The 14,377-nt window shown below is 41.2% G+C and overlaps 1 protein-coding gene across 5 annotated transcripts in view; it reads right to left on the reverse strand.

Moving 5' to 3' along the window:
• Positions 1 to 436: 436 nt before the first annotated feature.
• LOC103479941 (voltage-dependent T-type calcium channel subunit alpha-1I-like) overlaps positions 437 to 14,377 on the reverse strand; it is a 200,969-nt gene continuing 187,028 nt past the window's right edge. For all 5 annotated transcript variants that reach the window (XM_008434689.2, XM_008434762.2, XM_008434828.2 and 2 more), the window contains 5 exons: positions 9,257 to 9,397; positions 7,929 to 8,063; positions 6,098 to 6,248; positions 4,963 to 5,177; positions 437 to 3,903 (listed from right to left, as the gene is read on the reverse strand). In XM_008434689.2, coding sequence (XP_008432911.1) covers positions 3,298 to 3,903; positions 4,963 to 5,177; positions 6,098 to 6,248; positions 7,929 to 8,063; positions 9,257 to 9,397 — 1,248 coding nt within the window. In that variant the 3' untranslated portion in view covers positions 437 to 3,297. The remainder of the gene's footprint in view (positions 3,904 to 4,962; positions 5,178 to 6,097; positions 6,249 to 7,928; positions 8,064 to 9,256; positions 9,398 to 14,377) is intronic.

The raw sequence follows: 14,377 nt of genomic DNA on the forward strand, positions 1-14,377 counted from the left end.
TGACATTCATATCAATTATCCGGTTTGATCCAGTTTGTATGATTTGAGAAATGATGCCAAATTGAGCTCCGTTGATTCTTCTCCTAAAATACAATCTTTTCTTCAAGCCTTTTTTTTTTTGTCTCACACATCTGAGCACAACGTTCCCGGACCAGTTGCAGTCTGTACAAAATGCTGCCGCCATGATCCTGACTAAATAGTCATTTTTTTTTGTTTTCTATGTGATTCCACTGCTAATCCATCTGCATTTGCTCCCAGCAGATCTTCCATTGAATATCCAGATGGAGGATCAGAGCAGACAGGACTAATGCATCCTTACACCCCACATGAGGAAACCCACACCAATAAGTTTATCTTGAAAGGTGCTGTGCAAATAAAGATTTATACTGACTTTACTAAAACAACACAATGAAAGAACATCAAGAGTCAAACACGGTTGAAAAGCTATTCCATTTTTTTATGACACAAGTTTGACATTTAAGAAAACTAAAAGAAAAAGAAAGGAGGAAAAAAAAACATGCATTTTGGTAAACTAAAACTGGGTTGAGATGGCAGCGAAAGGCAACACACAGTTCAGAATACATGAATACACAATCTTCCTTTTGGTGACCTTTTTGAATGATGGCGACATTTTATTCCAATACATAAATTCATAAATTACAATCTCCTCTCTTTATATTGCCTGTCTCTATGAGTCTCACACATCTAGCTGTACATCATCACATCGCAGCATATATTGCATATCTCAAATAGAGGTGGGGTAGTCATTTAATACGCCGACTTCCTCGCAGGAGGGAGGTAATGGAATTGGGTTAGTTTAACGAAGGGGATGAAGACGAAGCAGCGATCATGAACACCCAGGTTTCCTCTCTCGTCTGAAACAAGCACAAAGAAATCCTGCATAGTGTTGACATCAACATCTTGGTATGAAGGTGTTTGTTTGTATGACATTTGCGATGGTATTTAKGATTTTTTTTGTGTGTGCATTTGTCCACCTGAGGTCTATCTTGGTTGGATATTTATGGACTGTGACATGTACTAAACGATTCGTAATCACTTTTAGTCAACACAAGTGCTCAGATATAAACATACAACATCAATTTAACCAACATTGCTCGCTATGCTGTTTTCTAAAGACATGCTACACTCAAGCAGACCTGGGTCAAATAACTTTTTGACTCGACCACATAGATTTTAAATGAAATCTATGTGGTCGATTGCGTAAAGAAGCTGCAGTCTGGATCCTTTTAAAAAAACTTGTGTTCTGTTTTTTTTTGTTTTTTGTTTCATATTTGTTAACACTGTCACCATGTTGTCACAGTATGGTACGAGACACATAATCTGTGACAAAATGGAGCTGCTCCTCCTCATCCCTGAACTGCTGTTACCTGAAGAAATGTACCGCTCCCGATCAAAAACAACCAATCAGAGTGAAGGGGAGGGGCTTAGTGCTGTTAAATGGCTAATGGGGGAGAAACAAGTTACTGTTCTATTCAGAGAACTGAAAACATGATCATCGCATGTGGTGAACCAGCTGTAGTGCAGTAGAAAGCAAGAGAACCTGTATGAGCGGCGTGTGGACGACAGTGATTGACAGTTCGATTTTTTTTTTTTTTTATGAGACAGACATGTCTTCTGCCTCATACCATAATGTGACGACATGGTGACATTTTTGTCAAAGTTACACACTGCAAGTTGAAGTATCATAACAGAGGTCTCTTTATATTCTGTTTGGATTGGATCAGTAGTATAACTTTAGGATGATCTTTCCAGCACTCGTTTTTGTTAGATGTGTGTCTTTGCCTCTCAAAGAATCAATAGTGTTTCCGAGCCAATAAGCTAGATATTAGCCCTGCTAAAAAACAAACAAACAGAAAAACTTTGGATCAGTTTGTCTCAATGGCAATTTGTTCTCAGTTGAAATCACATAACTTCTTTTCTTTGTAGTAGACTACGAATAGATGTTTACAAAAATGATCTGGACTCCCTTCTTACCAATGCGGGTATGAAAAATCCCTAAAGCTGCTATGAATTGACGGACTGTCGGGTACCAACAATGCGACGCACAAAACAAACTGAACTGCAAAAGTCTGAAAGATGGCACCCTGCCAATTAAGACTCACAAGAAAAACCACTCAGAAAATCCCCAAAAGCAAAGAAAAAGGTGTTAATGAAGGCTGTGCTTTAGCTAAGCTGGTCAGACCGGCTTAAACCAGATCCCTGTCCAAAGACTTGACCCAACAGCTAACAAGGACCTACTGTCTTCTTGCAGAGACTGACAAAGTGTTCATTATTCTGATATAAAAGTGATTACCTCACTTCTAGGGTTACTTACTCTTTTCAAATATATTTTGGAGGTTTAGTATGGAAACACTATTGCCTACATTTTCCATGTCTAAAGTCATGAGGTCTTCCAGGTGCCTTGATAATATTTTCTAATAAAACTGAATAATAACCATAGTATTTAGCCCAGGTTTGCCTTCAGTACATTATAGCCCTTCATATGCACTTGAAAAGTAAAAATGGTTCCTCTGTTAAAGTGAACAATGCTTCCTCTACTCCTCACTTTAATTCTTAGCAGCATTCATGGATTCTTTTCAACAAGAATCCCTTCATCAGTCAGAGACTCTGTTACATTTCTGTCCTCTGGTTCCCAAAAATGGAGGCCGGTGGGTGGGCCTTCAAAATGAACAAATAATAATAATAATAATAGTCTAAAAAATAAAAATACACAGTCTGTCTGAATCTACGAAATTCACCAGAGATTGGAAAAAAGGGGGATGCTACTGTTATCCATGGATATTAGAAAACCCCTAAAGACTAGCTGTACAAAGTTCAGTGTTTCCTCAAAGAGGAGCTCTGGAGGTCGTCTGCAGTCACGTAAGACTGTTTTGTTTTTGCACAAAGGCTGTGGGGACACGGGTCAATGGAGCCCCGTCTCCTGTAATTTAATGTCATCATAGTAATCACTGCAAACTTCAGGCCTGTGCTCTCTAAATGCTTCTTCCATAAAAACCCCCAAGACTGGCAAAGTTCGAAGCCAAATCATGGCTATGCCAAAAAAAGAAAAAGAAAAAAGTGAATCGACTTGTGATTACTGCTAAAACCTGTCAAAAAGTAACCATCTCCTGTGCAAAATGGAAAGAATTAGGCATCTTTTAAAGAAAGGACWGATCCCAACAGAGTAACACAGAGCACTGAACAAAGGACACGCGTTGAGAAGTCTCCTCCTGCTACGTTCAAACACCAGAAACGCAGAGGATTTAACTGTTCGGCGACAGAAGACCAACGTGCGTTTCATCTTTTTTTCCTGGCGCATGTGTTGACGTGCCGAGCGCAGCTCTTCGCCACGTTACTCTCCTCCAGCGACGCTTCTGCCCTCCCCTCGATCCAAGGACTGGACGAGAATCCATGGGGATCTACGGCGCATGTGTGTCGGCCGCCTTTCCCTCGGGCGGACAGGTTCGAGCGGTCCATCGATCCCGTGCTGTTGCATTTCTTCATCGCCGTGAGCGCCAGAGGGCCCGGGGCGAGCAGCGACGTGAGGGACAGACTGTTGAGCGTTTCCGACAAGTGTTCGCTGCCGTCCCTTCCTGTCCCCGCCTCTTCATCTGAAGGGTCCACGCAGTCCTGCTGGGGGCAGCTGGGGGCGCCGCTGCTGCTGTGGCTCCTCTGTTTCCTCCGAGTGGCAGAGCTCCGTCCGCTCAGCGGTGGCTGTCCCCGGTCCGCTGTGGGCTGTTCTTTAGGGCGCAACGCAACGGCGGGCACCGGGCGGAGGACGGGCACGGGGAGATCCAGATGTCGAGGTGGACACACGCCCAAGCCGAGCCCTTCATCCGGCGCGGCCTGCAGGCTGCCATCTGAACTGCCTGTGGCCAAGGACGAGTCGCTGTGCGATGGATGCTGCACAAAGAGAATCATTACTGAGTTTTTGAACAGTTAATGCATCTCATTACACACAGTGATATTTTTCTTTTTCTGTTCATAATTGTGCAGCAACTGAAAACCCAAAGTTATAATAATCTGAATACTGCAAAAAAGAAAAATGAAGGGTTTTATAAAACAGAATGTCAGTAGACCTGTTGTTCCAGAAATGATTGCTGTAAATGATCATATTGTCATTTTGGCTCTGTTTTCAACAACTACAGTAATAATGGCTTAATAATGAAAGTACACTCAGAAAAAATATTTCCATCCATCCATCCATCCATCCACCCACCCACCCACCTACCTTTCTATCTATCTCTCATGTATGTATTTTGAACCAAAGTTAAACTGACATGAGTCAATCCGAAAGACTAATAAGGCTCATAAGGGACACAGGAAGAGAAAGAGCAGCAGGGAGAGAGAAAAAGGCAACATAGGAGACGGTAAGGAACCAGAGCCGGGGGGGAAACGGCGTGCAGCGCGTCAGTATCAGGCTCTGGGCTGGCTAGGCTAATTAGCCGAGGACCCCAGAGCATTACTGTAGCAGCTGAGGATCACAGAGCCACTCAGCCACGAGCTAAACAAACCGAGCAGGTACAGGAGAAGAGGGGGGAAAATAAAAAAATAAAAATCTGTTTCCATGGTTACAAAAAGAGCAAGAACTAAAAAAAGCTCCTCTTTTTTTTTATTCTGGGTTGTTTCATGCAGAAGCCAACAAAAGGCTGTGTGTTGGTTTCACTGTGGAGTAGGATTCTCATTAAACAGTGATAAGAATGTTCAGCTGCAGGAAAAAACCCAAACACAGTTATTGTCTGAATGAAAGGCCAGGCTGAAAACTCTCACTTCACTCAGTTAAGTGTGGATTTAAAGGCAAAAACCAACAGATTTATATTAGTGGAAGTCCAAAAAGTCTGGGACTTAAGATCCTTGGATTCAAGGACATTAAAGCGTCAAGACTCTCTCTTGATTAGACACATGGAAAACACAACTAGATGGGCTTTCCTTGTTTAAAAGAGAACAGCGTTATGTTTTCACCTGAGAGCTCAGAGGCCTGCTGTTGGCTCCGGGGGAGCGTAGAGAGGCCCAGGAGGCGGGGGACGCCAGCCGGGACGGGTCCATGTCCCTCGGCCTCATGCCGTCCCCGTGAGCGTCTGACTGCGCTGCGGCGGCTGGGTGGAAGAAGTCTGCTGGGAGCTGAAACACGGGCGAAGCCGCATCGGCCGCCCCACTGCGTGTGTTTTCATCGCCTTCTGCGGAAGGAAGGCGACTTTTTAGTAAAGATCGGCTTCTATAAATGCATCCAAATGAATCGGACCATATTTGTTCTGGACGCGGCGAAGGGTCTAAAGCGCAAAGAGGCAAAAAAACAAAAACGCAAAAAGAGATTGAAGTCGACACGTTGAAATGAGAGATGATCTACACCAGTTTCCTGAGCACTGCAGGGCCTGCGGGAACAAAAACATCTCCAAACAGATGGCTAGCATTACTCCATGTGGCACGTCGAGTTGTGGCCTCGTACCATTAATGCACGTCGCATAAAGTTTCTGCGTGCTGCTTCCTGTGCGCCGCCGTCGCCACAGATGGGCCGTTTACAGAAGGCTTTAAAAACAGCTATTTTCACACAACTTGAGCACTCAGCCGAATTTCCTGATCAGCATTTTAGCGCGTGCATACATCATACCATGCTGCCTATAAGTGTCATCAGATGCGTCATCATTTATGTCAAGTCAGCATTTAACCAAATCAGGAGGTTTCAGATTCTCATCTGCCTCATTTCTAACAATCTGATTTGTTCTCATTTTTGGCATTTTTCTTAAAGCTGCACTATGGAGCTATAAGAAAATAAATATGTTTTTTTTTTTTACATATTCAAATTATCATTATTTTGTGACAGTATAGTACATGAGACAGAAAACCTATCTGCTACCTTCTCCCAGTGTTGACTGCAGAAATATAATAAAAGTCATATGTTTGTCTCTGCCTGGAGGAGCTTTTCATCCAGAACCTCTTCATCACTGACTGTCTTACAAGCTCTCTGTATTTTGCACAATATACAAATAAACCTGATGGAGTGATTTCATCTAACAGTGTTTGGAAATAAATTTTGTTCCACAACAGGAAAAAATAAAATAAAAACTGTTTTTTTTTTTAAATAAATCTTCTGCAGTACCTTTTCCATGTGCTGAGGTTTGCTGCTCCAGAGGAGGAGGATTCAGAGGTGGATGGAGGAACTCTTCACTTCCTGAACTGGAGGGGTAAGGTCTCCTGCAGCCTCCCTGCATGAGCAACTCCTCTGAGCTGTGGGAGTCACTGCTGCCCCTCTGGAAACAAAACAACAAAAAACCAAAAACAGGAGAAATTCTTAAAAAGCCGGGTCAGTCGAGAAGGAAAACTAGCAGAGAGTTGGCACTACGCCCAAAATGCACCGACGTTTCACTGAAGCCTTTCGTTTCCTCGCGCCGTAATGGAAATCAATTTGTTTCCACTTTCAAAACGCTTGCTCATCATGCCCCCACCTTTGTGCATCCGTGCAAGTCTGATTTGAAATTTCTAGCGCTAACAGGTATATAACACCAACGGCCTTCAAAGCATCATAATTGTTTAGTTGTTTTTGTTGTTGTCGTGGTTGCCGTTGTTGTTGACGGCACCGCGGGATCAAATGAACTGAGCAGAGATGAAACGGGCCAGGTGGGCTGGAAGCAAAGAGTCAGTCTGAAGATGGAAATATGAAAGAAAAGTGTCTTATACACACACACACACACACGCACACGCACACACACACACACACACACACACACACACACACACACTACAGCTCAACCACATCAAAACACAGTGGGAGACATGTTTTAGTCACTCGCTGAAGCATAAATAGTAATTAAAGGTGATTAGCAAGTTAGTCTGTCAAGATGATTTGTAGCTCTTTAAAACCCAAACGACAGTATCTTTTGATGTCTTACCAAAGTTTTCATACCTCTTGAATTTTTCATTTTTTAAATTAATAAATTTATTTTTGTCTCATTACGTCAGCAAATCTACAAATGTTTTGTTGTGAACTGGAGTGGAACAACAGTACAAAATGGTGCATGGCTGTAAAGGTGCATGCCACAGTGAAGAGTGTGGCATGCATTTGTATTCAATCCCCTTTATAGTCTATCCATCCATCCATCCATCCATTTTCTTTACACCCTTGTCCCTCAGTGGGGTCGGGAGGGTTGCTGGTGCCTATCTCCAGCTAACGTTCCGGGCGAGAGGCGGGGTCACCCTGGACAGGTCGCCAGTCTGTCACAGTCCCCTTTATAGTGAAACCTGTAAATGAAGAGCGCCCGGACGCTGTCAGTAGAAGTAACTAGTCAGCCTGGGTGTAATTAAATGTGAGTGAAATGCAGATTTTCAGTGAAGGTGATGAAAACCAAACTACACCAGACCAGCCGGGGATAAAGCTACAAAGATATTTAAAGATGCAGTACGTAACTTTTATTTTTTTTTAAAAAGTATCTTTACACATTAGAGAAACTATCACCATGTCGTGACAGTATAGAATATGACAGATAATCTATGAAAAATTTGAGCTCCTCTGCCTTCTGCCCCAAAAACAACCAATCAGAGCCAGGAGGCACTTTTTAGATTTTTCTTTTGTCTGAAACATGAAAATGATAAATCATATTCCTCCCCATTCGCAGTTATGTCCCACACTGTGTTGGTCTGTCACATGAAAACCTCCTAAAATACTCTCAACTTTGCTTTTTAGTGTGAAAAAGTGGAAATATTCAAGAGGTATGAATGGTTTTTCAATTATTGTTCTATTCATTAAAGTTTGATATCAAAAAAGTCCCTTAGATGCTACAAATTATTTTTTATTTTTTTAAAGCGTGAAATTCGATATAACAATAATATCTCGTCCATGGAGAGAATTATGGGTAACCAGTGTGAAACAACACGAGTGTGACAAGCGAGTTGGAAAGGTCTTGTTAAGCATGAGCGAGCGAGTGGAGACACACCTGACCGTCTCTGACAAGCAGCTGGTAGCTGCTGTGTTCGTCCAGGCTGAGGTCATCGGGTAACGCTGGAGAGGAGGATTTGTCTGACAGCTGTTCTGACATCAGTGACGCCTGCTCCACCTCCGCCAGGCGGATCTGCATCGCAAGCACGCAACAGTCAGGAAACAAAATGTGACGTAAAGGTTCGGAACACAAACTGATCTGGAGTGAAGGAGAATGTGAAAGTTTAAGTGTTTTAATTAGTATTTTTCTAACTAAAACAGGACAAGATTTTGACTTATTTCTTAGTGTAAACAGTTTTTTTTTTAATTATTTGTTTAAACACACATTAAAAGTTAATCAGTAATTAGTTTTACTTTTAACAAAACCCAGATTCACAACTGAGTTGAATCGAGTTTCTCTCAAAGTGAAACACAGACAAGATCAGAATCACGTCTCGTCACACACTTCACACGCAAGACCACAGTTTGTACACACACTTATTTAGACTGGAATAATTTCACTTTTGAAATTTTTGTCTTGTAGTTTACAGTATTAAAACACATGATGGGCGATTATAAACTCTCAGTAACAGTTTGGAAAGACATTCCCTGGTCTGACACGTCTCTGTTTCAGCTGTGTCGTTCGGATGGTACCGTCATGATTCACACGAAACGACAGTATGAATTCATTATTTCATGTAGAGTGATGTGTGTTGAGGGGATTCCCTTGTAAAACTTTGGAACCAACCGAACGTCTTTTAAAAGCCACTGCAGACCTAAATGTCCCTGCATAGCAACGTTGTACCAACCTAGCAACTGACTGGTACTTGGAATAGAACAAACTTTATTGTCCCATAGGGGAAATCTGGAATTTCATTGAATATATTTGTCTCCACAGATAAAAAGGATTATATAAATATTCAACACTTTTGTTGCTTTTCGTGTAAACCGTCTGTCTAGATTCATCTGTTCTTGAATCAAAGTGTCTCTAATGCTTTGGTGATCTGCGTTGTTTACATCTGGCTTAAAAAGATCCATGTTATTCAAATGAGAATGTTGATGAGGCGGTAACAGCTCATCCATCCATGAAGCAAAAACACACATTTTGCAGTGTGCAGACGGCAAAACGGTAAATAAAACCCAAAACGTTATTAGGTTATATTTATATGCAGCTTAGAAAACGTACATTGAACAGGTCACTGTCTTTCTCAGTAAATATCTTTATTTTAGGGTAATTGACATGAAATTTACGACAAATGTTCACAAAAAAAAAGCAACGCCACATTGACATCTAAACGGACATGTGTCCGTTAAACTAATGTGTGTGTTTGCGTTTCCCACACTCACCTCTTGCGGGTGACTCTTGCAGTCCTTGCAGACGGGAGAAGAGCAGTAGTGGTGAAAAACGGACCCGGAGAGGTTGTCAATCATGTCCCCTTCCAACGAGTCCTTAATCAGCAGAGACACACTGTCCAGCCACTGGCTCTCCTGCAGCACACAGCAACAGACACGCCGTTTACCTCACAGGCAGCATGAACAAAAACATGGTGGCTTGGTGCTACTGTCACCTCACAAGATGAGGAGTGAATGTAGCTTTCATTTTCAGAAGCAACAAAAAGGAAATCAAATCCCTATTCTCCAAATGTCAATAAAAGTCAACTTAGCCAACATCTGATCTTCTGTGTCGGGTTTCTCCGAAGAAACTAAAGCGTCAGCTATTCTTTTCTACCGTTCTCCTTTGATTCCTTTATTTTTTTTCTCTTTCATTATTGCCTCCTCTGTAGAACATGCCGAGTGCATGGCGGGAAGTGCTGTTTAATTAAGCGCAATACGTTGGAGCCAATGTTATTTTCAGCTCCGACTGGCAGCTGCAAGACGGTTATCACCGACTCTTGCACTTGTACCTCCTTCTGACGGGGCCGGAGTCGGAGACAAATGTCAACCCGGCAAGTTTAATTGCGATTCCCCCCATCTTGTCTCTGACATCTAGTCACAATCTATTCATCTCCTAAGAGTTTGCTTCCTGGTATCTTGTTATTTTTATGGAGCAGTTTGGTTACAAAGCTCTTTCTAAACCGCTGGACGTTTAATTAACAGGTAATTTTTATTTTTTTATCTTACTTGCTCTTCTCTCTCTTCATCTCTTGCTAAAGTTTTTGTGCTTGTTCCTCCAGTGGTTACCCTTTCCTCCTGTTTTTTTCCTTTCCCATCCAGATACCATTAAAAGACTTGCTAAAGGGTGGAAGGTGAAAAGGGCAGCAGACAATAGCAAGTCCTTGGCAGCGCCCAAGTATTCACTGAGCGTACACATGGCTTCACGCGGTGGGGGGGCGAGGCAGCTTGATTGATTGATTGTGCCGGGCAGTGAGTGTGGTAAACTGTGCCCATGACCCCGTTTGATTCACTGCTATCTGGGTTCTTCACACTCTGCAGCCCCTATTGTGCAATACGCCCATCTTCCTCAACATACACTTTATATTCCTTCAAAACATTCAGACCTTTGCTCCATGCTAGGTGCCACAGAGAGAGATGTGCCGTATGGCTAAGTTCTTATGAAGACTGATGCTTCTTTAGTGAAACTGTCACGATGAAGCTGCTGCTTGGGTTTATTTAGGAAAATCGGCACGCGGGGACTGAGTTTCAGATGCTGCGAGCTCGTCTTCCGTTCGTTCCCGTCAATGTGTCCTTGGGCGAGACACTTGACCCGCCTTGACGGATGGTGTTGGTCAAAGGGTCCGGCGGCGCAGATTGAATGGCAGCCTCACTTCTGTCAATCTGTCCCAGAGCAGCTGCGGCTACAATGTAGCTTACCACCATCAGTGTGTGAATATGTTTATGAATGATTGATTGTAGTGCCAAGCAGGGGTTCCCAAACTCCTCCATGACATGACCCCCTGTGGAGCACTGACCTCTGGTTGTGGTTCCCTCTGCAAGCTAACAGACGATGCTAAAAAATATGCAAAGAAACATCAACTTTTAATGTTTTTTATTTACTATTGTATAATTATTATATTCATTTAGCATAAATGCCTCCTGATTTCGGATGTCAGGAGTTCTGTGGTGGAAGACAAAAGTTTTTAAGTACAGTAGAGTAGCTCTATTGTATTTATTGTTCAATTTTTCAGAAAATGTGGGGTTTAGGTTTTCATTGCACCCTAATAATCCAAATTATTAGAAATAAGTGCTTAAAATACATTACTGTGTCTAATAAATCTACATAACAGCAGTTTCACTTTTCGAAAAGAATTGCTGAAACGCCCCATCAATCTGCTTACCATTTCTTTGGCCAATAAACTATTATAGATAGAATATACTCATAATATTTTTTGTACTAGTCCTTTATGAGCTTCACTTTTCCCTCCATTTCTGTTTCTCTTAGTACAGCACTGTGCAAGAAAGAGAGAGACTGGAAAACATTTTAATTACACAAATAAAGGTGGCAAGGCAGTTCTTATTAACATATTAATGCAGTGGTGTTGCTTGTTTTCACTTTTCAAGGTCTTACAAATCTTAATTCACACTGTGTCTACTTAGTGGTAATTGGTCACTGTTCTTTTGTTGTTGTTGTTTTTAAATTTTTTTTAAACAACCCTGTCACAGATTACTCATGCTGGAGTCATTAGTAAATGAAATGATTCAGACAGCATGAATTATTTAACAGGCATGTTAAAATAATATCGTTCCGGCTTTTGTGTGTGTTTTGTTTGGAAATAAGCTATTGCAAATGGTGGACTATGATGTTGTTTTAGGGCCAGATTTAGATGAAGAGCTGGGATTCCACACGTCAGATCTCAAGTCTTTATTCTGACAAAACAAAGACAAAAGGTGGGAATTCTTATTTTGATCATTTAATTGATAGGCCAGTAGATTCAGTTTGTTTGGGGACCAATCGAACTTCCATTTTCAGCTGGTGAGGTTTGCTGTCTGACTGCACTGTCAAACAAACTAAACACTTAGAAAAACCTCTGCACCTCCTCACCTGCGGGGGCGCTGCAGCAAGAACTGTTGAAGGAATCGACACAAAAACATCAGAAGAAGTCACTGAGCTCAACTTCCTTCTACACGAAACGTAAAGAAAACTGATGTAGCGTCAGATTCTTCTTAAATTTACCAGACGCAGACCATTACCAGTCCATGAACTTTTGGTGTGAGCCGCGAGGTAAAAGAAAGAATTAAGAATCCTTTGTAATTTCCTAGCGCCAATAAGCCAATCATGACACAACCCAACTTCACCCTTCTCTTTGTTATGGACAACTTTCAGTCAAGTCCATCAGCAAAATGTTGTTGGGAAACCCTTGTTCTGAAAAACCTCTTACTATCAGCATAAAGGAGTATCCGAGCTGTATATCTGAAATAAAGTAATTCTAAAAAAATGGTGTACAAAGAGAGGTCTTCCTTTCCCTCTCCTTTTCCATTCTCTTTTCAATCTTGCAAAGTTAAAGATATCAGTGAGCTGACAAAGAGCTCTAAACACAATGAGCCTGTGGGAGAACCTGCCTCCCACTCAGTTCACTGTTTTCCCTCCTCTGAGAGCATCTATTGCTGTTTTCTCTTCCCTTCCCGCTCTGCCATCGATTCAGTGCTATTCCATCTGACGGGTGACAAAGGTAATTTCTTGCTAGTGAACTTTGCTATGAAAGGTTACAGAGCATTTTTGCTGATAGGGTTCCCAAAAAGAGTCTAGTCAGAGTTGCTGACAAGATGACTAATATGTAGAGGACATTGTGTCTTTTCAAGTTGGGAACAAAACAAGTACTTAAAAAAAAAAGCATAATAGATAGTAAATGGAGCAATAGAGCAAAACAGAACAATATGCTGGGAAGTAACTCTGTACAGTTCAGTAGGTTAATACGTCTGAGCCAGGATTACTTAAAGCAGGCAGAACGAGCATTTCTACAAAATTACGTAGATAAAGTCAAACTCTGTTGTAAAGCCACAAAACCAATCCTAACCTCTGCAGCTGATGTCACAGACCTCAACTCTGATTTTGTTCATTCATTTTTTTCCATTATCTTTTACTCACATTGACAGCTCTTATTAAAATAATCTTCACCTGCTGGTTTTAACAAAAAAAAAGTACAGTCATTGTTCTGTTCCTGTCCATCATCAAAGACAATCAAACAAAAGATAAGAGCAGCCAGCAGTTAAAGCCTTTCATCCAGACAATGTGGTGACAAAATTAAAGTTCTTGCGAAATTTAGTTAGTTGACAAAAGTACTTTTGAAAAAGAAGCTACGTTTTTTTTTTTTTTATTATTATGTGAATTTAAGTCATAGCTGGCACTTAAATGAGATGTGCGTAGATATCAGTTCATATTTCAATGTCATTTCAAATGACTTGTTACTTAATACGACTATGAAACAATTGGATCCTTGTTGATTACAGAAGAACAGAGAAAACGGCAGATGAGTGGAATCAGAAAACTTTCCCCTCGATTCTGAACTTTGATCTGAACAACTGACAAAAAATATGAACATAGGAATTGGAGGCAGAGTCTGATTTCTATTTATTTTTTAGAAATTAGTCGGGAATTGAAACCTGACAGTTCACAGCTTCGTGAGCTCTGACCGGTGTCTGACCAATTAAAAAATCAAAAATCCAGATTCTCTTCAACCATGAATGGTAACAACACTTTTCAGTGTTGACACTGTTACTAAGTGGAGAAACATAATCCTCACAATTATCTATTTTTATTATCAAGAAGGTGTTAAAAAATTCATTGCCACTTATTTGACATTCAGCACACACCAACATCGTGTTTCACACATGGAGAGAAATTACCTCCATTTCTAACATGAATAAGTAATTATGATCTGTCACAGAAGTAGGGCTTGAAAAAAAAAATTAATTCTTACTTTATATCTTCCTATAATAAAGCTCCTAAAGAGACATTATAACAGTGGTCCCCAACCTTTTTATTACCGCGGACCGGTCACGACTTGGAAATTTGCTGCGGCCCGGGGGTGTAAGGTCGCAGAGGTCGCGCTAGACTTTTTTGTTCTCCGTCATTTTTGACCGACAGGATTTTAAATAATCGGTCATGTTCTATTTTTACCCGTCAAATTATAATCATATTAACATCGGCTATTTAGCCGCATTTTTATGCGGTTTAGTTAATATTCACCCAGTTGAACCGTGAATCCAGAGCCCATCACACATAAAGCAAATAAATACATGTAACTTTTTCTCCGTAGTGACAAAAACTATGACTGTGGCCCCAATAACTTATAATAAATGAAATTAAACGACTACACTTAAATTACCGCGTTGGTTGTGCAGCCGCAGCGCACTGCGCATGTTACGATCAAATTAACTTGTGCACCTTTATTTATTTCCTCAAGATAAACTGCCGGCTCCTCTGTTTAGACTATAAATGGATTCAACATTGCATTCTCTCTTGTTTTCTCTGTTTTGTATGTAATGGAGCCTGAAATTAAACACGCTATTTCTACCAAAGTTTTTGAATGG

The sequence above is a fragment of the Poecilia reticulata genome, linkage group LG1 (assembly GCF_000633615.1).
Source record: "Poecilia reticulata strain Guanapo linkage group LG1, Guppy_female_1.0+MT, whole genome shotgun sequence".
NCBI lineage: Eukaryota > Metazoa > Chordata > Actinopteri > Cyprinodontiformes > Poeciliidae > Poecilia > Poecilia reticulata.